Raw genomic sequence first — 26,272 nt, forward strand, 5'->3', positions numbered from 1 at the left:
CGCTCCTCTCTGCGGCTGCGGACCCCAGGGAGTGGCTGCTCTGGCTGATGGGGGGCAGGAAGCCAGACCCTGGCCAGGCTCTGCCCGTGTTCAGCCCCAACACGCCCAGCAGCCCAGATTCTTAAAGCCTGGCTCGGAGTCGCCCTCTGGCCTGCCTTCCTGGCTAACCCTGAGTGTCCACGCAGGGCGGGCTGCTGCGGGGCTCGGGGCTGGGGGCTCGGGGCAGAGCGAGGTGCGGGTGGCCAGGGAGGGCGGGGCGCAGAGCAGGAGTCCCGCTGGGGACAGGTCCTGTCTTGGGGTAAGCTGTGTGGACTTGCTGTCACTGGGCCTCTACTGCTAGGTCACCCTGTCCTTTGGCCATGCTGGGCTCAGTGCCCTCCTCAGCAGTGCGTGTGTGTGTGGGGGTGGGGGCAGGAGGAAGAAGATTCAGGATTTCAAAGGGAGCCCTGAACCCCCTGGTCGGGGCCCAGTGACAGTAAGGCCCCACGTGCTTGTGGCTGTTGGGTTCTAGCATTCTCTACTAAGGGCCAGGCCCCTGCGTCCCCAGGACAGGTGCCCCCAGCACCCTCCCACGTCACAGAGACGGCGGGGACTCGGCAGGACGTAGGGATGGCAGGGCATCTGGGCTGTACCTGGGCACCCACCTGTGGGCTGTGGGGTGCTGGGGGCCATGGGGGCCCAAGCAGTGGGTGTGGAGGGGGCAGCAGTGGTCAGGCCCCCCCGTGTGGCCACAGGGGCTTTGGGGACAGGGTCTTTCCGAGACCTGCTGATGCCTGGAGAGAGATGAGGGAAGTGAGAGGCTGGGAGCCGGCGGTCTGGGGCAACGCTGAGCGCAGCTTAGGACCCAGCGAAGGAGAAACCCCGAGTCCTGGTGGGGGTGGCCGTGCCCCCAAAAGCATGTCTGAGATTTGGGAACTCCCACCACCACCGGCTGCTTGATGCCGGCGAGCACTCAGGGCAATGGCGACACTCCAGGGACAAGGGGGGAAGTGAGGGGCTGCCACCCTGCTCTGCCCGCACCTGACTGCGTGAGGTGAGCACCCAGGGCAATGGCGACACTCCAGGGACAGGGGGGAAGTGAGGGGCTGCCACCCTGCTCTGCCCGCACTGACTGCGTGCAGCGAGCACCCAGGGCAATGGCGACACTCCAGGGACAAGGGGGAAGTGAGGGGCTGCCACCCTGCTCAGCCCGCACTGACTGCGTGCGTGGCACAGCGCTGGGATGGTGACTTGGCGAGAGGGTGCCGGGCACCCGTGCCCACCGTCCTTGCCCCTCCTTGAGCTCTCAGGACTCCCCTGTCCCTCCTCCAGGCGGTCAGACTGCTCTGGACCTGACTTGACCCGGAGGCCTCAGGTCCCGGGCCCCCAGCCTCACCAGGGTCCCTAGCTGCAGGCTGCGTGGAGGGAGGCCGCACCCCAAGGTCAGGCTGCGGGGGATGAAGGTGACCCCCCCACTGTTGCCTGAGCCGAGAGGGAGGGGCCGGGACTCACCCGGGGCTCATGGGGGCCTTTCCAAAGCAGCACTAACCAAGAAGCTGGGGGGAGAAGCCGTGAGGGCGGGCGAGGCTGCAGGCGGCAGGAGGGGCAGGAAGGAGGGGAGAGGTGACCATGCACACGGGGCACGGGGCACGATGCGGGGACAGCCCGAGGCCCAGCGGGGACAGGAGGCCCCGTGCTTCTCTCTCCTACTCTTTCCGGGACACGCAGGGAGGGGCGTGCACTGCAGACCCTCATCGCTGCCCCAGGCCAGGACCCGAGTGTGTACTTACTGCCAACAGCGGAGCCTGCAGCAGCACCTGTGGAGAGAAGGGTCACAGCGTGGTGGCCCCAGAAGCAAGGACCCTTTCCCTGCGGGTGGCGGGGCGGGGCCAGGGAGGAAACTTAGAGTCCAGAGCGGTTCTGAGCCCTCGCTGCGGAGGGCCTGGTGCAGGTATTGCTGCCTCCCGGTGAGGGGGCGGCCGCTATTAGCCCATTTTGCAGATGGAGAACCAGTCTCAGAGCCAGGATGGGCGGTGGCACTGAAGGTTGAAGGTTCAGAAGCCAGGAGCCCCCCAGTGAGGAGGGGCCTTTGTTTGCAGAGGGGAGGGTGAGTGGAGGGGCCCGGGGTGAGGAGGCGGGAGCTGGGGCTGTAGTCGAGGGTGACCCTGAGGCTTGCGGCGTGGCTCCCTGGGTGTCAGGGACATGCTGAGATGGGGACATGGTTGGGAGGGGACATGCTGAGATGGGGACATGGTTGGGAGGGCACAATTAACCTGGACTTATTTCAGTCTGTCTCCTGGGGCTCTTTTCTCCTGGGGGGCCCAGGTGAGAAAGGACAGGGTGGCCCTGCTCCTGGGGCTTGGGGACCTGGCGGGGCCCTGGGGAAGTGGGGAGCAGGGCCAGCACCCCAAACAAGGGGGCTCAGCTGCCCGTGCAGGACTGAGGGGAGCAAAGGCCTGGCCCGCCCTGTCCGTCATCTCTGGGTGGACAGGGGCTGTGACCTGCAGGGCAGAGTCTGGTCTGTGGGGGCCTGGAGACCCTGGGGGACCCTTCTAGAAGGAGAACGAGGCCAGAGAGGAGGTGGGAAGGGGGACCAGCAGCACAGGGAGACTGCCAGTCAGAGGGGCCAGTGCCAGGGCCTGGAGAAAGGGTTCAGGCAACAAGGGGCGGGGCGGGCTCCTGGGGGCCAGGGAGTGCGGGGGCCGCTGTCCGCGCCTCTGAAGGCCGGGGTGCTGGCAGCGCCTGGCAAGCCGCCATCAAAGCCTGCTGCGCTGCCCGCCCCGCACACGCACATGCACACACATGACATGCCTGTCACGGGCTCCCTGTGAGGGTTTCTGCTTTGATCAGCCTAAAGTCACATAAATCCTTCTCGGGTGGGTGGGAGGGGTGCTGATGGGGGGCTCCTGCCTCGTCCTGGGGGTGGGGGGCTCCTGCCTCATCCTGGGGGTGGGGGGGCTCCTGCCATGTCCTGCGGGTAAGGGGGCTCCTGCCATGTCCTGGGGGTAAGGGGGCTCCTGCCATGTCCTGGGGGTGGGGGGCTCCTGCCATGTCCTGGGGGTAAGGGGGCTCCTGCCATGTCCTGGGGGTGAGGGGGCTCCTGCCATGTCCTGGGGGTGGGGGGCTCCTGCCATGTCCTGGGGGTGGGGGGGCTCCTGCCTCGTCCTGGGGGTGGGGGGCTCCTGCCTCGTCCTGGGGGTGGGGGGCTCCTGCCTCGTCCTGGGGGTGGGGGGGCTCCTGCCTCGTCCTGGGGGTGGGGGGGCTCCTGCCTCGTCCTGGGGGTGGGGGGCTCCTGCCTCATCCTGGGGGTGAGGGGGCTCCTGCCATGTCCTGGGGGTGGGGGGGCTCCTGCCTCGTCCTGGGGGTGGAGGGCTCCTGCCATGTCCTGGGGGTGGGGGGCTCCTGCCATGTCCTGGGGGTGGGGGGCTCCTGCCTCGTCCTGGGGGTGGGGGGCTCCTGCCTCGTCCTGGGGGTGAGGGGACTCCTGCCATGGCCTGGGGGTGAGGGGGCTCCTGCCATGGCCTGGGGGTGAGGGGGCTCCTGCCATGGCCTGGGGGTGGGGGGCTCCTGCCTCGTCCTGGGGGTGGGGGGCTCCTGCCTCGTCCTGGGGGTGGGGGGCTCCTGCCTCGTCCTGGGGGTGGGGGGGCTCCTGCCATGTCCTGGGGGTGGGGGGCTCCTGCCTCGTCCTGGGGGTGGGGGGCTCCTGCCTCATCCTGGGGGTGGGGGGCTCCTGCCATGTCCTGGGGGTGGGGGGCTCCTGCCTCATCCTGGGGGTGGGGGGCTCCTGCCTCGTCCTGGGGGTGGGGGGCTCCTGCCTCATCCTGGGGGTGGGGGGCTCCTGCCATGTCCTGGGGGTGGTGTGGGGGTAGGCAGCTGGCCATTCGGGTGCAAGAGGCCATTGTCCAGCCCTGGCTTTGGAATCAGGTGTGCACAGGCCTTGGGACCCGGTGCGGGCACGTGACACAGAGTTCACCCCAGGAGGCCCCGGGTGGGCAGCACTAAGAGCACTGCCGCGGGGGCTGAGTGCGGAGCTGCGAGTGCAGTCCTGCGTGCAGCCTCTCCGCGAAGTGCCCGCCAAGCGGCAGACGGCAGTGGGTCCCGCTGCCCTTCTCCCCTCAGCTCGGGGCGCCCCGGAGACACTGTGGACTCTGCTGGGGCCCCCGATAAACGGGGGTGTTCAGGATGCAGGCCACACCCTGGGGACAAGAGGGCTGTGCAGAGGGCGGGGGCAGGGACCAGGGCGGCAGAAGACTTTGTGAAGGCCTCGAAGGCCCCTCTGTATACGGGGTAACGGGCAGGGTCACGGGGGACCTGCTTCAGGGCGCTCTGAGGGCGCAGGGCGTTGGCCACCAGCATGGCTGTCAATGCCCATGAACGCCGGTTCTGAGGGACGGCGCTGACCAGTCAGCTGGACAAGGGTCCCCCACGCTCCGCTCTGACACCCCCCGGGCCTTCTCTCCATCCCCGGCTCTCAGGGTCAAGAAGGGAAGGACAGCCAGGAAGATGGCGAGCTGCTCATTGAGGGTCCCCTCCCGCCAGGGCCCGGACAGCAGGTGAGTTTTCGGGAGAACGCAGGCGTGCTGCAGGGTCTTGATTACAGGGCCTGGCGCAGGGGAACGCGTACCAAGGGGGGTGTGCACGCACACACCTGTGCCTCTGTGTGTGTGTGGGCATGTGCTTGTGTTTGTGCATGCATGTTTGTAAGTGCACACGTGTCTACATGTATACGTGCACAGGACTGCTTGCATGTGTAGTTGCATGTGTTTGTATGTGCATGTGTGTGCATGCATGTGAGAGAGACCCAGAACTCTGGGGCTGGAAGGGTGGAGAGACCACGGTCCGTCGGCTGGAGGCCGGAGCCCGGTGGCCAGGACGCGGCCCGGCCCGGCCCGTACGTACACGCGTTGGGAGAGCCGTGGGGCAGCGGCAGGTAGGAGCCGGCCCGCCAGGACCGGGTGCGGAAGTTCTTCCGGCACTTGCTGCAGTCGGGGCCCGTGGTGTTGTGCTCACACTCACACTGCAGGCTGCCCTCGTGCACGGAGCACAGGTTGGCGTGCAGGTTACACTTGCATCTGCGGGGACACAGGGACGGAGAGTCAGCTCATGGCAGGCCAGCTGGTCCCCAGGGACAGGGCCTGGGAGGGACCCATGAGGCCCCGAGTCCAACCTGCCAGGATTCTCCTCAGAACAAAGGCTCCCGCCGCCCCTCCCGTGGAGGGAACACCGTTTCAGTCCCTGCTCAGGAGGAAGGCTGCCCCCGGACTCATGCCGTTGGTCTGTGCTCTGCAATCCCGGCTCCGAGGATTCCCTGTGTCGCAGTCGGGAGGGCTGACAAGGCTCCCTCGTCCTAGATGCCGTATTTTTAGCAGCCCAGCTTCTGATCACCTTGGCTCTAGCCTGAGGTGGGTTGACAGTAGCAAGAGCTACTTACTCCCAGCCCCTGGCTGTGGAGACCGGAGCCTACCTGGCCCCAGGTGGCATTTCTGCTGGCAGCCATGGCCACGCCCATGCCCTTGAGGGCAGACAGAAAGAACCCTGACTCCCCCCCCCCCCGTCAGTTCACCCACACGTGTATTATTCATTCATTCATTCATTCAAATATTTATAGGCAACTCATTTCTCTGAAAACCAGTAAATAAAGGGAAAGAATCAAGCCTTCATCCGGCCTGTGCTGTATAAACTCTACCTCCGGGCAAACAACAGTCGGTGAGGACAGTCTCTGTTATAGAAGCAGTCCAGCCAATGACTGAAGAAGGAATGACAGAATCAGAAGGTCCCCACTGAGCGGCCCCCACTGGGGGAAAGGCCCGAGGCTCCCACTATCGACCGCCTGGAACATCACACAGAGAGACAAGCGGAGAGAAGCTTCCCGGCAGAAAGGCACACCCACCCCAGGGCAGTCCTGTCAAAACAAAACTGAACTTGAATCTGATAGCCCTCTGGATCCAGCTGTGCATTGGCAGGAAACACAGAGGACAGAGAAACGTGCTCAACAACACCAGGGGTGCAGTCGGCAACTTCCAGACAGAGGGAAACTCCAGAAATGCGGGCCGGCTCCTCTAACAGGTGCGTGGCGAGGGGCAAAGTTGGGTGGGGCGAGAACAGAGACAGGTGGAGCGAAACCTCGGAGGCAAAGGCGCGGGTGCCGGGTGTGGGCCTCACCTGGGTCTTTAGCCAAACAGCCTCAAACTCAAACGGACACGGGGAATGTGTATTTGTTAGACAGCTGGACATTTGGACACAGACTGTATTTGAACTTTTTTGTGTGTGATAGAGAGAGAGGGACAGATAGGGGCAGACAGGGAGAGAGATGAGAAGCATCAATTCTTTGTTGTGGCTCCTTAGTTGTTCACTGATTGCTTTCTCATATATATATGCCTTGACCAGGGTGGGGCTCCAGCAGAGCAAGTGACCCCTTGCTCAAGCCAGTGACCTTGGGCTTCAAGCCAGCGACCATGGGGTCATGTCTCTGATCCCACGCCCAAGCGAGCAACCCTATGCTCAAGCTGGTGACCTCAGGCTTCGAACGTGGGTTTTCTGCATCCTAGTCCTACACTCTATCTACTGTGCCACCGCCTGGTAAAGCATGGACTGTATTTGATGAATTAAATGAATGTTTATTGGATGCAATAATGGCGTTGAGGTTGTGTTTTTAAAAATCCTTATCTTTTAGAGATTCACGTGGAAACATTTACAGACGAAATATCTAGTGTCCGGGATCGGCTTCAGAATAACCCAGAAAGGAAGAACACGGCAGAGGCAGAGACGAGACAAGGAAGACCACGCGTTGTAACTGCCGGGGTGGGGTGGCAGGTGGCTCACCGTAGTAGACTCTGTTGTTTTGTTTTGCTTTGTTTTGTTTTTAGTAGATTCTATTTTTGTAGCCTTGTTGGAAATCTTCCATAATGACAAATCAGAGGGAGAATGCTTTGTATTCTGATTTGGGAAAGTGTCCAAGATATGTTGTCAATATTGGTAAGAAGCAAATTGCAGAATAATCTGTCTAACAGAATTCTATTTTTATTAAATTATGCAGAGAAACATATTTATGGGACACCTGTTAATAGCCAGGCTCTGAGCTGGGGACAGTGACTGTGAGGTCAACAAAGCAGACGGGGTCCGTTCTCTGACGAAGTGTGGGTGTGGCAGGGAGATAATTTTAAAAACCAGTGACTGGGGGAGGGTCAGCAGAATGAACAGGTGGGGCACGGGACGATTCTGTATAACCTGTCATGGTGGCTACATGACATAAGACATTTGTCTAAACCCGGAGAACATACAACACCCAGAGTGAAGCCTACTATGAACTGCCGCTTTAGCTAATAATAATGTATCAGTGTTGGTTCATCAACTGTAACAAGTATACCAACTAATGCTAAATGTTACGAAGAGGGGAGGCCGAACAGGGGAAGCAAGGATATTAGAAACTTTCTGTACAATCGCCCCATTTTCTGTATACTAAACCCTAAAAACAAATAGACTCTTGATTTAAAAACAATAATCATGCAAACCTTTAATCAGTGTCAGTTGTGACAGGTGCCCGATGATAGGCAGAGGAGAGAGTGTGCGGGGGTCCTTAGAGGCAGGGGAGGCGGGCCCGCTTCTAGGAAGAACAGCTTTCAGCTACGACCTGAAGGAGGACTGAGAGCTACTCAGGTGAGGAGCGGAGAACCTTCCGGAAGGAGTAAGACCCTAGGGCTGAGGAGAGAGCTGAGCCTGTGAGGCCCGAGAGAAGCCCAGAGGCCCGGAGGAGGCCAGGAGGAGGCCAGACCGGTGACGCAGGCTGGAGCCAAGGACAGGCTGGGACTGTCCTGCTCCGTCCCGTATTTTCTGTCACTGTGGCCACTCCGTGGAGAGTGGCCTGTCGGGGGGCGGGGGAGGGTGCGAGGTCCGGGGTACGGAGATCAGGGAGGAGGCTGTGCCCTGGCTGGCCACGGAGGACAGCAACCTGGATGAGGGTGGAGTCCCCATCACCTCCAACAGCCGGGGACGCCTGGCAGGTGTCATTCGTTCTCAACACTGCCATCATCTCCAGGACCAGCCCTGAATGCGTGCCCCGCCCTCCTTCTCCATCTCAGGATCTGCCCCCTCCCTTCCCCCAGCCCCGCGCTGGGCAGAGGGCTGCTTCCGGCTCTCCTGTCCTCTGGCCTCTGCACGGTCGCACCTGCACGGCGCAGGCCTGGCATCTTCCCTCACTGCTTGTGGTCCTGCCAGACCCTCCAGCTCCGCCCTGCCCTGTGTCCCCAGGTGACCGGAGCCCCTGGAGGGTCTCAGAGGGCTGCCTTCCGGGCAAGGACCCCAGACGGGACCCTGGCCGCCCCTGTCCACTAGGCTGGCAGCTCTGAGTTAACACCCTGCCCCCCCCCCCCACCGCCAGGGCTTCAGCGTCCAGGGCTGCTGTCCTCGGAGGTCCCCTCTACCCCCGAGTCATCTTGCAGAATGGTTACGGAAATCAAGGGACGTCTATGCTGTGGATATTATATAGTCCAGGGGTCCCCAAACTGCGGCCCCCCGAGGCCATTTATCCGCCCCCGCCGCACTTCCGGCACCTCTTTCATTGGTGGTCAGTGAGACTCCGCAAAGCGCGGCATCGCTCCGTACAGCACTACTTCCGGTGACGCAGGACGCACGCGTCACGGCTCCGGAAGTGCGTCATATCACTTGTTACGGCTAGCAGCGACAAATATGGAACTGGACATTGACCATCTCATTAGCCAAAAGCAGGCCCATAGTTCCCATTGAAATACTGGTCAGTTTGTTGATTTAAATTTACTTGTTCTTTATTATAAATATTGTATTTGTTCCCGTTTTGTTTTTTTACTTTAAAATAAGATATGTGCAGTGTGCATAGGGATTTGTTCATAGTTTTTTTTATAGTCCGGCCCTCCAATGGTCTGAGGGACAGTGAACTGGCCCCCTGTGTAAAAAGTTTGGAGACCTCTGGTCTCGTCGAAGGCCGTTTCGAGCCGCGGAGAATGTCCCGAACACAGACGTAAACGACCACTCTCTGAGGGCTTGCTCTGTGTCAGCGTCTCCTGGTTTCTGCTTCGGTCCTTTAATGGCCACAGACCTGGCCCTATTCCCACTCCCGTTGTGCAGACGAGGAGATGGCGCCTCAGGGAGGTTAAGTATCTTGCCCACAGTCACAGGGCTGTCCCCAAAATGGCTCTGGGACGCAGTGACCTCGAGCCCCAGCCCGAGAGGCTGACGTAGGATAGAGCGCGGATTGCAGAGAGCAGGACCCTTCGGTATATTCAGTGTAGAATGCAGCTGTATGAATCGCAGTGCTGTGGACCGCACTGTGTCCCCCAAATCCATATGCGGAAGCTTAGCCTCCAGCGTGGCTGTATTTGGAGATGGGGTCTTCAGAGAGGTGATTACGTGAGGTTGTAAGGGCGGGGTCCTCATCGGCTAGGGCTGGGGAGAAGCACTCTCTCTGGGCCATGTGAGGCCACACTGAGAAGGTGGCCGACGGCAGGTCACCGGAAGCCAACCTGCCAGCACCCTGATCCTGGACTTCCAGCCTCCAGAGCTGTGAGGAAATAAACGTCTGTGGCTTCAGCCCCCAGTCCATGGTCTCTTGCTACGGCAGCCCCCCACCGACAACCCGTGTCACTCCTGACTGCGTGGAAGAGACCTGTATCTGTACCCCGAACGCCAGCAGAAAGCATGGGGGCCTTCCTGTGGTTCCTAGGTGGGGGTGGGGGTGGGATCGTAAAGGATTTTTATTTTCTTCTTTGTCTCTCCGCACGTTGTCGACCGTCTCTGGAGTGAGCAGCCATTGCTTTGATAGGCAGATAGAAAACACTGTTTAAAAGTACAAAGTCGGGCCAGGGTAGCGAAGGCGGCTGGTTCCCGAGCTCATGCACACCGTCCCTCTCAGGAGGAGAGGGTCCCTCCGGCCCAGGGTGGGGGGGGGGGGCAGGGGAGACCACTGGTCCACGACACACGCCATCTGCTGTCTGTGACTCTCAAGCCCCAGGTCCAAGGATGGACCCAGTGCTGCAACCTGGACACTGACCCTGTCCCCGGCTTTACGACAGCACAGAGCTGAAATAAGTGGCCCGGGCACAAGCCAGCTCACTGTTCCTCTGGAGTCCCAGGGCACGACCACGTGTACTGTGTGCCCAGCTGTGGGCCAGGCAGAGGGGGATGGACAGGCGCCGGTCGGCGCTGGGGACTCTTCTTCCTGGAGACCCCAGGGGTGATCCTTGGCAAAGAAAGGTCCTGTGCTCACCCCTACGGGGCCGACGTGTGTGACACTGTCCCAGTGCCCTCACGCCCGGCCCCCTGCCCCCCACCCCACCCAGTGACACTGTGCGTACCGCATGTAAAGGCTCTGACAAGCCCTGCAGTAACGAAGCCTGTCTGACTTTGTCTAACAAGTTTGTTTGCAAAATGTATTTGACCTCAGAAGGTTTTTGTTTTTTTTTTTCATTTTTTTCCCCCCCTTCGTCTCAGTTCCTATTTAATATCCCACTGAGCTGGCTAGAGAGAAACACCCAGCTGTGTGGAACCAGGAATGTTCTCCGCGCCTCTGGCCCGAGGACGAGATATTTTTAGATATCAGCTACATAAAGGAAAAGATTGCCATCTCAACTTTGGGTGGTAACATTGACCTTGGCTTGTTAAAAATGCACAGAAGACCAGCTGAGTCTGAGAAACCTATCGTAGTGACGAGAGCAGGGAGTCTCGGGATGTCAGAGCTGGACGCGTGGCGTGGTGCAGGGGAGGGGGCCTGCTCAAGGGCGTGTGGTTGGTTCCTCCTGACCGCACCCAGGGCCCCTCCCTGACCACACCCAGGACCCCCCCCCCCCCGACCCCCACCCCCCAGCCGCATGCTGGCCAGCCCCTCCCCCCAGCCCCACCTCCCAGAGGGTGCCTTGGCCTCTCGCTCTCCCTGGCGGAGTCCCTGGAGGAGTCCTGGAATGAGCACGGTGCTCCCATACGAGAGAGATAAGAGCTCCTTGCTGGGCAGGGCAGCCAGGAGGAGCCCACGCGGTGTGGCGGGAGCCTCGGCGGGCTGGCACAGAAACAGGACCCAGTCCATGGACGGCTTCCTTGTCTTCCTGACTCCTGCCGGGAGCTCTGGGCAATGCTGCCTCTGTGTCTGTGTGTGATGCGTTTGTGTATGGGGCTTGACCTTTCTGGGTCTCTCTGTGTCCTACGTCTGTCTGTCTGTCTCTCTCTTCCCCCCCCCCATGTCTCTTTGCCTCTCTCCCCGTTCTGTCCAGCATGTGTTCTGATCTTGCTTCCCTCTGGACCTTTGCACGTGCTGTTTCCTTGCCTGGAAAATGTTGCCAGACTCGATCCTCTCTTCCTAAAGCTAATGCCAAGGGGAAGTGTCAGGCTCGAGGCCACATGTCACCTCTCCAGGGAGGCCTTTCACAGTCCCTCCCTCGGGGCGGCCCCTGTGTCGCGTCCCCGCTCCCTGTGCTCACTGCGTTCTGCGTCTCCCAGAGTGGAGCGTGGACGCGTGGTGGAGGCGCGCGGGATTGTAAAACGGGCCGGCGGTGACTGCATACGTAGTTTTGAACGTACAGTATTTCTTTTAAGTGACAAACTCATCAAACCGGGGCTGGCATTACCTCGGGGAGGCCAAAGTTTAAACGTGTGTTAAGTCAACTGTTAAGTAAGTAAATCATATGAGGGGTCCTCACGTGAGAACCCCGCCTCGCAGCAGAAACAGAAATGAACCCGGGACGGACCAAAGACCTGAGCGTAAGAGCTAGAACCAGGAGGCTCTGCGGGACACACGGGTTATACAGCTTGACTTTGGATTAAGCAGTGGTTTCCTACTCGTGACGCCCAAAACATGCCGCAGAGGAAAAAATGGGTAAATGGAACTTCACCAAACATAACAGTCCTGGGTCCAAGCTGGTGAGCTTTTGCTCAAACCAGATGAGCCCGTGCTCAAGCTGGCGGACCTCGGGGTCTCGAACCTGGGTCCTCCGCGTCCCAGTCCAATGCTCTATCCACTGCGCCACCACCTGGTCAGGCTCGCACTGCACCTTTAAAGAAAGGCTGTGGATGGAGGGTGGAGGGTGCCATGTCGAGACCTGAGACCTCCCCACAAATTAACACCTGGCCGCTCACGACAGCCCTGCGGGAGGTACGGTCATTATCTCCACTGGGAAGATGGGGAAACCGAGGCCCGGGTGCTGACGTAAGCGGACTGAGGTCCCCGAGCTGGTCAGGGGCAGAGCTCACACTTAGTGTCTTCACTCCTGGTGGCCCGTGAGACCCACATGGCTGGCATCCGCTGCGCAGTCCCTGGCGGGGCTTCCAAGGGCTCCCAGTGTGCATGGCTGCGTGGCCCTACACAGGGTCCTAATTAATCTGGGTCTCCGTTTTCTCACCTGAGAAGTGGGCGGCAACGATCCTGCCTACACCACGGGCCGTCATAAGGACTAGTGACATTGGTCGTTGATGGAGAGGGAATGGGGGATGTAAGGAGTGCAACCCCCCACCCCCCGCCACAGGGCTGGGAGGGAACCAAGCCTGGCACACAGCAGGGGCCCACCCTCCCTTGTCTCCACGGTGACTGAAATGGAGGCCCTGTCCCCTGGGTCCCACCAGCTTGGGCTGTCCCGCCGCTTACTGCGTGACCGAGGAAAGATGCCGGACTTCCCTCGGCCTCAGCTCCCTAACCCGTGAAATGGGAGGGGCCACTCACCCACCTCACAGGGTTGTGGTAAGGAGCAAGTGGGAGACGGCCAGTAAAGCACCCGCTTAGAGCGGGCCCCACGCACGCCAGGCTCCCGTCGCCTCTCACCTCTCATCCTGTGAGCTTCTAGAGACAGGCTCCCGAGCTGTCCACGAACAAACGCACTGGTTCTTCACAAGAGACGTGTGTGTGTGTGTGTGTGTGTGTGTGTGTGAGTGTGTGAGTGTGAGTGTGTGTAAGTGTGTGTGTGAGTGTGTGAGTGTGTGTGAGTGTGTGTGAGTGTGTGTATGAGTGTGTGTGAGTGTGAGTGTGTGAGTGTGTGTAAGTGTGTGTGTGTGTGGAGTGTGAGTGTGTGTAAATGTGTGTGTGAGTGTGTGTGTATGAGTGTGAGTGTGTGAGTGTGTGAGTGTATGAGTGTGTGTGAGTGTGTGTATGAGTGTGTGAGTGTGTATGAGTGTGTGTGAGTGTGTGTGTGAGTGTGAGTGTGGAGTGTGAGTGTGTAAATGTGTGTGTGAGTGTGTAAATGTGTGTGTGAGTGTGTGTGTATGAGTGTGAGTGTGTGTGTGAGTGTGTGTGTATGAGTGTGTGTGTGTATGAGTGTGTGAGTGTGTATGAGTGTGTGTGTGAGTGTGTGTGAGAGTGTGTGTGTGTAAGTGTGTGAGTGTGAGTGTGTGTGAGTGTGTGAGTGTGTGTGAGTGTGTGAGTGTGTGTGAGTGTGAGTGTGACCACTGTCTCCATCTCACAGGCAAGGAAGGGAGCACAGAGACGTCAGGTTGCCCAAGGCCACCCAGCGGTGGACCCCGCCTTAGGAAAGGTTTCAAGCAGGCAGCGGGGCAGTGGCCCGGGGAGTCTCTGGCGCTGGTTCTCAGACACACACAGGCTCAGAGTAGCCCCACGTACCCCGGAAACGCAGGCACGTGCTTCCTCCCTAGGACTGCACCCTGTGACCACTTTTCCCACGTCAGGAGGCCCTTGAGAGGAGGGAGAACTAGTGTGAGTAAGCCGGCACGCACACACAAGTTCCTGGGCACTCACGTGCGGACAGGTGCCGGACGACGTGCGTTGCTAACGGGACCCCTGTGCAAAGCCCAGAGCGCCTCTCTTTCTGTTCTTCAGGTGAGAACGCGGAGGAAGCCGGATTTGAACCCAGGGATCTTGGGCACTAGGGTTGGACCTCATGGCCACTCTGCCACCCCCAGCGCTCGCCTTGTGTGGATCCCATGTGGGTAAGGAAGACCAGGGGAGGGGGCACTGGGGCTGCCCCTCCCCATGCCTGCCACCACCACCCTCCTTACCCATTCCGAGGCCGGCCTTGGCCAAGGAAACGCAGCCGCAGAACAGGCCCCTTTTCCCACCTCCTCTCCCCCAACACCAGCTTCTCCCCCGTCCAGACCTGGCTGGGTGGTTCAGACTCCTGGCTGAGTCTCCGGCCCAAATCTTCCCTCCGCGTCTGTGGTATCAATTTTCCCAAGGAATTGCTTTCTGAGTTTGACCTTCGAGAACCATCAATCTCACCAGAAAACCATCACCTGAGCCGCCTGACCCCGCGACACAGCACTTTTCGGCTCATCCATCAGGAAGCATTATTTAATAATGAACAGAGGGACAGCGCGAGGTTGGCCAGCCCACGGAGCCTGCCTCTGGGCAGCAGCCCACCAGGACCCGCTGTCCCCTTCCTGTCCCTCACCCATCTCAGAATCCCATGCCTTTAACTCTTTGGATGGCAACCATCTCTGGCAGGGGCACGGAGAGACGGAGACAGACAAAGGGAGGGGAGAGAGGGAGAGGGAGGGAGGCAGATGCTGAACCAGCAGCCTGGTTCTTGCCAGGGCCTGCTACAGACGAGCTGGGTGACCTTGAGCAAGTCACTTCTCTGGGACTCACACCTTCCATGTGCAAACCGGAAGGGTTGACTTCTAGCTTAGATTCACACCTTTGTTATTTGTGGTTCGTGAGTGCTCGGCGCTGCCTGGCACACGGTGGGCACTTGGGGTCCGAGACGAAGCCAGATGCTTTCTGCAGCGTCCGGCACAGTGTGGCTGCTCAGCTAACGGCCAGTCAGTGTCCTGGCCGGGCTGGGGCAGCGTGAGGAGGTCCCGTGTCCGGGCTCAGGGTCTATGTCTCCTGGTCTGCAAAACAGGGAATGGGCTGTTCCCCCACGCCAGGCTGTCAGGGGGATGAGGGGAGCAGTTCCACGGGGACGGTTTGGCACAGGGTCTGGCACGCGGCGAGCCCTCCACAAACACCAGTTGTTATTGTTGTTGCTGGTATGAGGTGTGGGAGTGGGGGGGTTCCTAGGAAGAAGACTGGCCTTACCCTGCAGCCCCCCGGGGCTCAGCCCCCAGAGACATGTCCCTTCGTCCCCAGACCTGTCTCAGCAGCCGGCAGCACCCAAGGCAGACATGACTGACATGTTCTCCAGGCCCGGGAGGACCCCCACCAGGGGACACGCTCACCTCCCCATCCCAGAGTCACTCCTGTCACTATGGTTACCAGACTTAGCAAACCAAAATCTAGGATGCCTGGCTAAATTTGAATTTCAGGTAAACAACCAATAATGTTTTTGGTTAAAATTAAGTTTAAAATATTAATTTAAATAAAAAAGAAATTTAAAAAATTAAATTTAAAACTAATTGTGTTCTTTATCTAGAATACATTAAATGCAGCCCGGCCTTTGCCTGGCAGCCTCACCTGTCACCCCTGCTCAACCACAGGCTGAGTCAGGGCCCACTGGCTGACCCCTGACCTCTCCCAAGGCCTGGCGTGGAGGACCCCACTCCCCACAGAAAGCTGGCCCTGCTCTCTGCCCACTGGACAGATGGCAACAGCCATGGGCTATGACAGTTGCTCCTTTCTCTGGAACTGCTGAGTCCCTAACGAGCCCCAGGAGACCACGACAGTTTGGAGGCAGCGTCAGGCCTCACCCCCAGAGGAAGGCAGCGCAGACACCCCGAGTTCCCGGGAAACGCGCTCTGCCTCTGCCCACTGGCAGCTGGCATGCTGACTCCCCCCCATCCTAACCATCCTCTGGGCCCGGCGGGGTGCCCGAAAGGCACACGAAGTGGTCGTCAGGATGGCAGGGGCATCAGCTAGCGCCAGGCTGGAGCGTGCCCTGCCCGGTGGGGCGGGGCCGGGAATGGCCAGCAGGGGTGCCATCTGGCCCGGGGCCTGGCACCAGCGCTCCGTGGAAATCGTGAGCTGGGCCCTTCCCTCCGCGCGGTGAGAAGAGCAGGGTGTTTGGAGAGCCTCCCAGACCAGAGGGTGGGAGGAATGTAGGTCAACTCCTGGCTGCCGGAAAGGGTGATGTCATCCGCTCCCAGGGTGGGTGTGGGGGACCGAGGAGGCGGTGAGCTTGGGTGAGGGGAGATGGTGTCCGGGCTGGGCAGGGAGGCCCCCCTCAAAGGTCCCACCCCGCCAAGGTTTCAGGGCATTGACAGCGGCCCCTCAGACAGGGGGTGCACAGTGGGGTGCAGGGGAGCGCCCAGGGCTCAGGGGCTTCTTGGCAATCCATCCCCTCCGCCTGTTCTCCAACTCATTAGGGGAATGGAGGCAGGGCTGGGGTGTTAGAGGGACGATGGAAAACTTGAGCTGTCAAGGCCTGAGACCCCCAGATGGGGGCGGTGAGGGCAGAGGCGTAGGGCGCCGGGTCTGGGAGGCCTTGGTCACCTGACACGACCTGGCTTTTCCAGGGTGACGTGGATAAATGCTGGCCGGCGCTCCTGGAACAAACGTATTCAGGCCGGCAATTGAGTTCATTGGCCAAATCAAATTTGGGCGGCTGTGCGAAGTCCTTTTATATTAAGCACTTTAACATACATCACCTCCTCCAGTCTAACGATAAATCCTATTACCTATTACAAAGCCAGAGGCAGCCTCCCAGCACACAGGAGAGAGGCTGAGGGAGGGGGCTGGGGCTTCGGTGCATGGCTTGGAGGCGACGTGGTGGGCGTGACCAGGTGGGCTGATTGAAGCAAAATCATTTCTGCCCCTGTGGGAGGTCCCGACACCAGAGGGAAGGGCTAGGCCCAGGTGAGGGGCACAGGTGCAGGCTGGGAAACTGTGCGCCCACGGTGGGCGTGGGCTTGGGCGCGGGCGTGGGCGTGGACGTGGGCATGTGCGTGGGCGCGAGCGGAGCGTGAGCAGGCCCAGCCCGCCTCCTCCCGCCTCGCCGCGCCTGTGTCCGGGCCCCTCTCTTCTCGGGAAAGAATCTCTGACACTGAGACTCCCTTGTGCGTGTAAGTAAGTTCCTCTGTTCATGAATGCCGAGGAGAACGCACTCAACAGGTGTCCAGCCTGCCCTCCTGGTCCTCGGCGGCGCTGGCACTGCACAGTGGAAGAGCGGGACCCAAACCCAGTTCCCTCCCAGCTCGGAGCCTGGGGGTTGGGAGGATAGGTCCGCCATCGCCATCAGTGTGCAGCTACTCTCGCTAGGACAGTGCAGCTGGCGTGCTCTCTCCTTGAAGGCCAGAGAAGGGGACAGAGGACAGAGGGATGGTACCCAGTCTGTAGCCTTTGGGAGCCCCGGAGAGCTGCTGTCTGAGCCAAGCCCTGGGGGACAGGGACTTCGTCAGACAGGAGGTCCGGGAAGGGCCGGGTTGTGTTCCAGGCAGAAGGAACAGCCCGGAGACAAGTCACAGGGACCCAACATCGGTGTCTGGTCTGCGAGGACTCAGCCCAGGCTGCCGGGGCCGGGGGGCAGGGAAGCCTGCGGTCGACATGAGCAGAGTTACAGATTGTAGGTCTGATTCTGAGGTCAACGGGAAGCCACAGAAGGTCCCGTGCAGCGAAGCGACTTGACTGGGTTTGTGTTTGGGAGAGAAAGTCCTCTGTATGGAAAGAGCAAGGGACAGGAGGGAGGCGGGCCTTCTCCCCCAGCAAACTCCTGAGGCCCTTGTGCCTTCCCCTGGGGGTAGGGTGGTGGGGGCTCCTGCACAGGCTGAGAGACAGGGTGGGAGGGATGCGGAGGACCCCCAGCAAACTCCTGAGGCCCTGTGCCTTTCTGGGGGTAGGGTGGTGGGGGGTCCTGCACAGGCTGAGAGACAGGGTGGGAGGGATGGGGAGGACCCCCAGCAGTGGGGCATTTCCCCACAGGGTGGAACCAGGTCTCTCAGACCCCAAGCACTGAATGGGCAAACTCCAAAGGGGAGAAGCAGCAAGACGCCCTGGGGTCAAGGCTGCCCCTGGGCTCCTGCGGACATGCAGCTCGTCCTGCAGGTGGGACCTGGGGACAGGGGTGCCTGGGGCGTAGTGTGTCACATGTCCGTGACTGGCGCTATGGAAGTGGAGTCCCGTGTGTGCTGGGCAGGTGTGTGGGGGCCACAGGGCACGCAGAAGGGAGCATCCATGAGTCTTACATGTGTTGGGTATAGGACTACTGCCAATGAGCCTTCAAAATGACCCGGCCCAGGCCTCCTCTGCCGAGGGGTAGAGGGAGTCGGGGTGAGAGCAAGGCTGGGAAGCCGTCTGGGATTGACTGGCCTCTTCCCGTATCCAACGGCCTGGCTGCATTAGCCCAATTAGAGCTAATAAGTTCCTGTGAGTCACAGAGCTGGGAGGCGGGGTACAGGAGCCTGCTCTGGGCCCAGCGCCGGTCCTCCGGGGTCACCCACATGGTGCCAGGCAGTGCTGGGCTCACCCACATGGTGCCAGGCAGTCCTGGGCTCACCCACATGGTGCCAGGCAGTCCTGGGCTCACCCGCATGGTGCCGGGCTGTGCTGTGTGGTGCCAGGCTCCGCTCCCTGGTAAGCTGTGGGCGGTAACCCTCTTCCGAAGTCGCTTTGGTTACATCTAACGTTAAAATGAGTTTCTCTTTCCCACACGCCCACTGACTAATGAAGGGGGCAGAAGAGTTGAGAGCCAACAGGGAGATGAGGTCCCGAGAGTCAGTCCAGCTAGAGAGGGCCCTTCCAGTGAGGGGCCCCAACTCGATACTGACTCCTGACATGGAACAGGAGCCCCTGCCCCAAGCACCTGCTGCATGCCGGGCCTTGAGCTAACCTGCAAGGTCTCAGACAGTCCTCATTGAAGTGGACCGCCATTACAGGTGGGGAAACTGAGGCTGGGAACTTGAAGCGACCTGCCTTGGGCCGTAAACTGGCAAACGAAAGAACCTGAATTCAAGCACAGGCTTCTCTCTCTGACCAAGATTTGGGGCTACGACTCATTCCAGAGAGGCCGTGAGGAGCCAGGATGGACAGGGGCCCTAGGTGTTAGAAGCAGGTTTCTGACCTCAGTGTCAGCCCGCTTGTGTGTTCTGTCCTTACACACTCGGGTTAGGTCCCCCCCGCCCTGTCAGGGCCTCCCACTCCCCCCAGAGCCCTCTCCTCTCCCCCCACACTCCCCCCCAGTTCATGCCCCATCTCCCTGCTCCCTTTCGGGGGGTCAAACTTCTCAAATGCTTTATCCACGCCCCCTTTTCCTCACCCCTTACTCATTCTTTAAAAAAAATTTTGGAGCCCATCCTAAGACGGCCTTGGTCCCTGACTGTCCCCCATCTGCTCTCGACACGTTGTCCGTAACCTCCCTCCGCGTCGCTCAGCCTGTGGCCTGTGCATTCCCACCGCCGAGCACAGGGTCCCAACTCCCCCACGTCCTCGCCAACATGCACCGGTCTCCGTTTTTCCGACACTCGCCGCCCTCATGGGTGCATCGTCTATTTCCTAGCCTCGGGGCCTCGGTTTCCTCATCTGCGTACTGGGCACAGTGCTTGTCGCAGGGCAGGACCCAAGGAGGAAGCACAGAAACCAGACGTAGAATGCCACCTGGCCCATAATCGCTCGGATGACAGACAGTGTCACTGAAGGAGGAAGCCCTGCCCTCCCCAACATGGAGAAGGCTCCTTTCCCTGTAGATCGCCGGCCGAGGAGGGGACTGGGAAGAGGGCTGGTACCCTGAGTGAGAGAGGGCACGGCTCTCTCTGGTCCCCTCCCCCACTCCTGCCCTCCACACACACAGGCACCAAGCTGGGTCTCCTTCCCTCCTGTGGTTTCTATTCTCATCCTTAAGTTCCGTCCATCTCCAGTTACTGGGTGATCAATAGGAACAGGACGTTTTAGGGAAGAAAACAAGAGGGCCAGAAAGGGGGAAGGGTCAAGGGAGGAGAAAACCAGGGAGAACCAGCGGCGCAGGGGCTGGACCTGGCCGGGCAGCTGGACCTGGCCGGGCAGCCTGACCCCAGCGGAACATGGGAAGCCGATGGGCTCAGCCCATCAATCTGGGCTCCGATGTGCCCGTCCAGGTCCAGCTGGGCCTCTGGGATCCAGCAGGTCGTGTCTCTCTGTAAGGACTTCAGCCTCCTGCTGTATAAAAAGGGGGTGAGGACCCAATGCCTGGCAGGCAACACCCTCCACATTTTATAGCAGTATCTGTACTTTCTGTTTACTTAACGTTTGTCATGGCTGCACAGGACAGGTGCACAGGACTTTAATCTGATGCACAGGACCTCTCTCCTTCATCTCCCACAATTGTCACCCTGCTCAGCTTGCATACCTCCAGGAATGGGGAACTCACTCTTTCTCTTCTCTCTCCCTGGCAAAAGGCCCAACTGGACTGGTTCCCTGGGCAGAAGAATTTGCCCCCGGGAAGGGGATGGGGGTGGGGATAGGATGGTCAATGTCCCTTCTCTCTGCCCCAGACCTGGAATTGGCAGACCTGCCAAGGCTGTTTTGTGCATGCCCTAGATCCCCGGGCGCCTGCCCTGCGGGCGGCCTGCTGAACGCTATTAGTAGAGTGGCTGTGTTATCACAGTTGCAAGAAGACCTGAACATCTCAGAGCAGAGGGGGCGCAACAGCAGCTCATGTGTTTTGTTTGACCCACACAAAGTTTTCCAAGACTTTTTTTTTTGTATCTTTCTGAAGCTGGAAACGGGGAGGCAGTCAGACTCCCGCATGTGCCCGACTGGGATCCACCCGGCATGCCCACCAGGGGGCGATGCTCTGCCCATCTGGGGCGTCACTCTGTTGCGACCAGAGCCACTCTAGCACCTGAGGCAAAGGCCATGGAGCCATCCCCAGTGCCCGGGCCATCTTTGCTCCAATGGAGCCTTGGCTGCAGGAGGGGAAGAGAGAGACAGAGAGGAAGGAGAGGGGGAGGGGTGGAGAAGCAGATGGGCACTTCTCCTGTGTGCCCTGGCCGGGAATCGAACCTGGGAGTTCTGCACACCAGGCCAATGCTCTACGACTGAGCCAACCGGCCAGGGCCTTCCAAGACTTTTGAAGGATGTTTCTTGTATGTATTTGCCATGCACCTTCTCTTGCAACATCAAAAGATTTGGCAATATTAGGTCCTCTGTCCTGTGAGGTGGCAGCTCTCTCCACTTCTCCACAGACCACACCCTTCCCTATTGCCCCTTCTGGTCCATGCTACCCACACATGTTGTCTTCCAGGCCCCTTCGGACATTTGGGTGTGTAACCCCCTACTAATCCAATAACGCATGCTTCTTCCCTCCTTTCCGGCTGTGGTATCTGAGGGTCGGTGTGGTCGTGCCTTCCTTTCCAGGCGGCTCGAGCCCTACGCCATTCTCTGGCACCTCACCGGGGGAACGGGACGTTGGGACACGCTCTCCTAACACATCGTTTTACCACAAGTCAGTGAGGTTATCACTGTATCTCCACTTTGCAGGCGAGGCTCAGTCAGGTGAAGGCCAGGGGTGGGGGGCAGTGGCCTCAAATTGCTGGAGGCTGTTTGCTCCCCACCCTGTTCCCTGGGGCTGCGGCTCATCGCCCCCCCCTTCTCACCCCTGGCTTGTACTGGCTCCTCATTGCCCAGGTCCTGGGCTTCTCCTGCTGCCCCGCCCCCTCCCCTGAGTCCCCTGCGCTGCCCCGCAGCCGAGATGCCCCTGACATTAGTAACAAGGCTGGGAATAACCACAGTATCAAAGACCTTCGGACGTTGGAGGGGGACCAGTGACATGGTTCCACAGAGAGATGGCCTTGAGCCTAGACACGCTTAGGTTGGAGCTTGGCTGTCTGGTGTTTCGTACAGCTGTGTGATCTCTTCACGTTCCCTGAGCCCCGCCTCCCCGTGTGACAGTGTGAGTGGGAGGGGAGCACTGTCCCTGTGGGGAAAGCCCCATGGGGCAGGGGGGCAGGTCTGGCTTGCTCAATGCGTATCCTCAGGTTGTGGGGGCCTATGGGTTCAGTAACCCTGGGGGAAGCGAATGACTACTGGTTAAATAAGAAAATGCACATGAGGCCCTGAGCTCTGCTTGACAGCAAATGACCCTGTAGCACATGCATGCTCAATAAATATCAGCTGCTCTTGTTCGCAGGCCACGGGGGAGGCACCTGTCCTGAAATTCTGAAGGAGCCCAGAACCTGAGAGCCCCTGGGGGTCCCCAGCTGCCCACTCGGGCTCGGCTCCATGTCCACCTTTGCCACCCCATCCTGTCTCTCCGGGCCTGCCTGGCTCCCTGGCCCAGGGGGCTCTCCCACCAGGAATTTAAAAAGGAGAAGGAGAAGCAGTCACAGCCCTTTGCAGAACCCTCTAACCAGACCTAATTAATCAATAAGCCAAGCTGCTGCTCTCCTGTCCACCAGCCTCCTGAAGGGTACTTACTCTCTCTGAATTGATGGCTGTGTCTTTGTCACCACGAGGGCTGGTGCCCACCACGCGCACGGGCTGAGTGCCAAGGGGATCTGGGAGCTGCCGGGCAGGGGCTGCCCTGCCACTGTGCCGGGGTAACACAGGCTCCAGATGCCCCTGGTGCTCATGTTACAGATGAGAAACTGAGGCACAGAGAGGGGTGCCGAGGGGGAGAGAGGGGCGGGGCCGGAACCCAGCTCATAGCCCCCGGGGGCCCCGGGCACCAGCAGGTGCTCTTAACTTGGGCGGAGCTGAAGAACTGAGGCTCTTTCTCGCTCCTCCGGCCCTTGGCCCTTCCTGGGGATGCTCTGCCCCACCTCTGCAACTTGGAGTCCCTCCTGGGAGACAGCCTTCACTGCAAGAGGCTTCAGGGGCGCCATAGGCCCGGACTGTCATCACACAGCTGGGACCCTGCAGCCTGCCCAGATGCGGGACTCTGCCTGAGCCACCTAATGAAGTGACAGGTGCCCCTCTGATGAAACTCCTAAAGATGACGGCTCCCCTGCAGCAGCCCCCAGCAAGGCCTGGGATCTGGTTCCCACCTCCGAGCTGCCCAGTCTGGCAGAGCCCCAGGGCACAGGAACGGTCCTAACCCAACAACGCCATCGCATCCCAAGGGTAGGTGGAGGTCCCCGAAAGACCGGAGACCCAAACCCTGGACACACAATCAAGAAATGGGCGTAGGCGCTTAACCCGCAACCCCAGTGTCCACAGCAGTGTCCATAATATATCAGGTTGCCAGAACATCCGTTTTTTGTTTTTGGGGGGTTTTTTTTGTATTTTTTTCTGAAGCTGGAAACGGGGAGAGACAGTCAGACAGACTCCCGCATGCGCCCAACCGGGATCCACCCGGCACGCCCACCAGGGGCGATGCTCTGCCCACCAGGGGGTGATGCTCTGCCCCTCCGGGGCGTCGCCCTGCCACGACCAGAGCCACTCTAGCGCCTGGGGCAGAGGCCAAGGAGCCATCCCCAGCGCCCGGGCCATCTTTGCTCCAATGGAGCCTCGGCTGCGGGAGGGGAAGAGAGAGACAGAGAGGAAGGAGAGGGGGAGGGGTGGAGAAGCAGATGGGCGCTTCTCCTGTGTGCCCTGGCCGGGAATCGAACCCGGGGCCCCCGCACGCCAAGCCGACGCTCTACCGCTGAGCCAACCAGCCAGGGCCAGAACATCCCTGCTTTAAAATATCCTGCCCCAAGCCAGGGAGGGGTAGGAGTCAAGGTGTCAGAACCACAGGCCCCTGCATGTGCACCTGTCTCGCGCTCACCTGCGGACCTTGAACCTGACCCCATCTGGTGAACTGCTTGCCTTTGCTCGGCCCACCTGGAATCAACGTGCAGAGTCCAAGTGAAATAAAATGCGAACACAGCTGAAAACAAAAGCCCCACGCAGCCTCCGCCCAGCCCCACCACGCAGGTGTAACCACGGCGACCGCACAGCTCGCTGGCCTCCTGCCTTTCCCTGCCTCCGCCAGGCCTTCCTGTGCCTGAACAGACTGCTTTCCAGCGTTGATGAAAAATGTACGAAGGGTGCTCACAGGCATCTATTATGCATTGTACAAGCACGGGATTATAGGACGCTCCCCACATGGCCAACTGCCTGTCCCACTCATCAGTGATTACACACAGGCGGTCTTCAGAGCCGGCTGTGGCCTGATGCCCAGGTGTGCCGGCCCAGCTGGACCCTGCTGCAGCTTTGCCCATGCTCGAGCCACGCTCCCGCCCTGAGCGCCCCAACACCTGTGGCTCTCAGCTTGCGCCTTCCTCCACCTGCCCTGGCTCTCAGACGCCGTTATTTTGACCTCTATTGCATCCAACAAATTAAATTATAAAATATTTTAGCACGTGTCATGTGCCAGGAACATAATTGCTCAGTGTTTCATCTACTTGGACTTGTTGTTTAACTGTCACCACGAGCCAATGAGAGACGCATGATCATGATCCCCATTCTACAGGTGAAGAAACTGAGGCACAGTCAGTGGATAGCAGAGCTGGCGATCCAACCTGGGCTGTCTGGCTCCAGGGTCTGTACCCCCAACCGTCACATCAGCGGGTCTCGGACTTGAGTGTTCACCAGAACTCATGGGGGACTCGGGAAAACACGATCGCCCCACCCTTGAGTTCGTGATGCAGCAGGACTGACGTGGGGCCCAAGAATCTGCATTTCTAGCAAGAGTCCCAGTGGTGCTGATGCTGCCGGCCCAGCAGGTGCACCCGGAGAAGCCTGCCGCTGTCCCCCCGCCCCGGTTCCCGGTGGTGGGGCCTCCACGCCCCTCGCCCGCGTGCAGACCAGAGTGGTTCGGGATGAAGTCCTGGCCCCTTGAGACCAGCACATTGTCTGGAAGCATCGAGTCATCCGCAGTCTAAACAGTTCCTGAAAAATCAAAGGCTGCTTTTCCCTCCCGCAAAGTGTCCTCAACACATTCTCCAAAGCGGCGAGCAAAGGATGAACTGCGCAAGTCTGCGTTGTCCACAGACCGCCATTTTTAAAGAGGAGTTTGGCCCTTGACTGGCCCCTGGGAGGAAACCCCTGAGCCCTTGGAATGCCTGATGAGTGTGTTTGTTTACCTGGGGCTTCTGGCCATGCCAGACAGTTTATGCTAATAATGTGATTTATGCTGGGGGCATTGGGCTACGCAGTACCAGCTTGCCCTCTGGGTCAGGGGACTGGAGACCAAGGTCAAGCAGGGGCAGTCAGCCATGCCTACATGATCAAGTCCCAATAAGAACCCTGGCTACCAGGCTCGGGCAGGCTCCCCCTGGTCGGTGCCAGTCCACACGTGTTCTCATGTACCCTGCTGGGGAACCCGAGTGCAGTCTGCACCCGGAAAAGAGGACTGGGACCTCGCCCGGGTGACCCCCGGAGCCTGCCCTCTGCAACCCGTTCCCTGGCCAGTTTTCATCTGTATCTTTTTCTTGTCCTAAACTAATCGTGGCTGTAACAGCTTTGCTAGGTTCTGTGAGTCCTTCTGGCAGATCGGGGAGCCCCAGCTGCAAGCGCGCGCTGAATGGGCTGTCAGTAACGGAGCACCTCCCACGCCCCGCCCCCACGGCCTGCCCCGCCCCACGGCCTGCCCCGCCCCACGGCCTGCCCCGCCCCACGACCTGCCCCGCCCCCACGGCCTGCCCCGCCCCACGGCCTGCCCCGCCCCACGGCCTGCCCCGCCCCACGGCCTGCCCCGCCCCCACGGCCTGCCCCGCCCCACGGCCTGCCCCGCCCCCACGGCCTGCCCCGCCCCCACGGCCCGCCCCCCTCCTCGCTCCAGACCGCCCAGGTCCGCGGCCAGCGGAGGGGAGGCCGGCGCCCTCCAGGGGATGTGTGTCATCCGCCACCCACCTCCCTCCACGGAGAAACCCAGGGAGCGTCCCAGTGCCTGCCAGCAGGCCCTACCTGCCGATGACCTCGATGTTGGAGATGGCGTAGAAGTACTTGTACAGGTTCTCGCGCTGCACGTAGGTGCCCCCCAGCGCCGGGCGCAGCAGCCGCATGCGCAGGTCGGTGAGGGTGAAGAAGTCCTTGAGGCCCTTGGCGCTCTCCAGGCGCGTGTACAGGTTGTCCATGTTGCGCAGGTCGGGGCCGGCGAAGATGGCGAAGCGGTCCCGCACCTCGAAGCGCACGTGCTTCTCCTTCTTGGAGCCCGCCCAGCGCGAGTACTCCTCGGTGCACAGCACGCGGTGCGCGCCCGAGGACGACAGGTCGCGGGCCCGGCGGGCCGGCATGCCGAAGGCCTCCATGCAGTCCTCCGCATAGAACTGGTAGGGCTGCCACGTGCGCCCGTTGTCCAGGGACTTCTCCAGGACCATGACGGTGGGCCGGCCGTATTCAAAGGTCACCACCACGTCGTCCGTCAGCTCCACGCTCTTGTTCCACGACAGGGTGATGTTGGCTTCCAGGGGGCTCGGGTAGCGGCTCCAGGTGACGCTCTGCCAGTACGTGGCCAGCCCCTCGTCCTCCTTGTCGAACATGAGCCGAGGCGGGTGGGCCAGGTCCGGGTTGGAGGCGTCACATTCGTTGCTGCACAGGTAGGGGTTCTCCTGCAGGGAA

At 60.3% G+C, this 26,272-nt stretch overlaps 2 protein-coding genes across 5 annotated transcripts in view; both read right to left on the bottom strand.

Annotated features, from left to right (window-relative positions):
* The window catches only part of NTNG2 (netrin G2), a 64,351-nt gene that overhangs the window by 9,012 nt on the left and 29,067 nt on the right, over positions 1–26,272 (bottom strand). For 2 of the 4 annotated variants that reach the window (XM_066366881.1, XM_066366879.1), the window contains exons 4-7: positions 25,619–26,262; positions 4,879–5,051; positions 1,770–1,796; positions 645–773 (exon numbers count right to left, since the gene is read on the bottom strand). In XM_066366881.1, the coding sequence (XP_066222978.1) occupies positions 645–773; positions 1,770–1,796; positions 4,879–5,051; positions 25,619–26,262 (973 nt within the window). The remainder of the gene's footprint in view (positions 1–644; positions 774–1,769; positions 1,797–4,878; positions 5,052–25,618; positions 26,263–26,272) is intronic. The other 2 variants (XM_066366883.1, XM_066366882.1) reach the window with 1 other exon arrangement.
* The window catches only part of PRRT1B (proline rich transmembrane protein 1B), a 596,855-nt gene continuing 591,268 nt past the window's right edge, over positions 20,686–26,272 (bottom strand). The window contains exon 5 of the transcript XR_010749163.1: positions 20,686–20,791. The gene's annotated coding sequence lies outside the window, so the exon portion shown is untranslated. The remainder of the gene's footprint in view (positions 20,792–26,272) is intronic.

Source organism: Saccopteryx leptura, chromosome 2 (genome assembly GCF_036850995.1).
Source record: "Saccopteryx leptura isolate mSacLep1 chromosome 2, mSacLep1_pri_phased_curated, whole genome shotgun sequence".
NCBI lineage: Eukaryota > Metazoa > Chordata > Mammalia > Chiroptera > Emballonuridae > Saccopteryx > Saccopteryx leptura.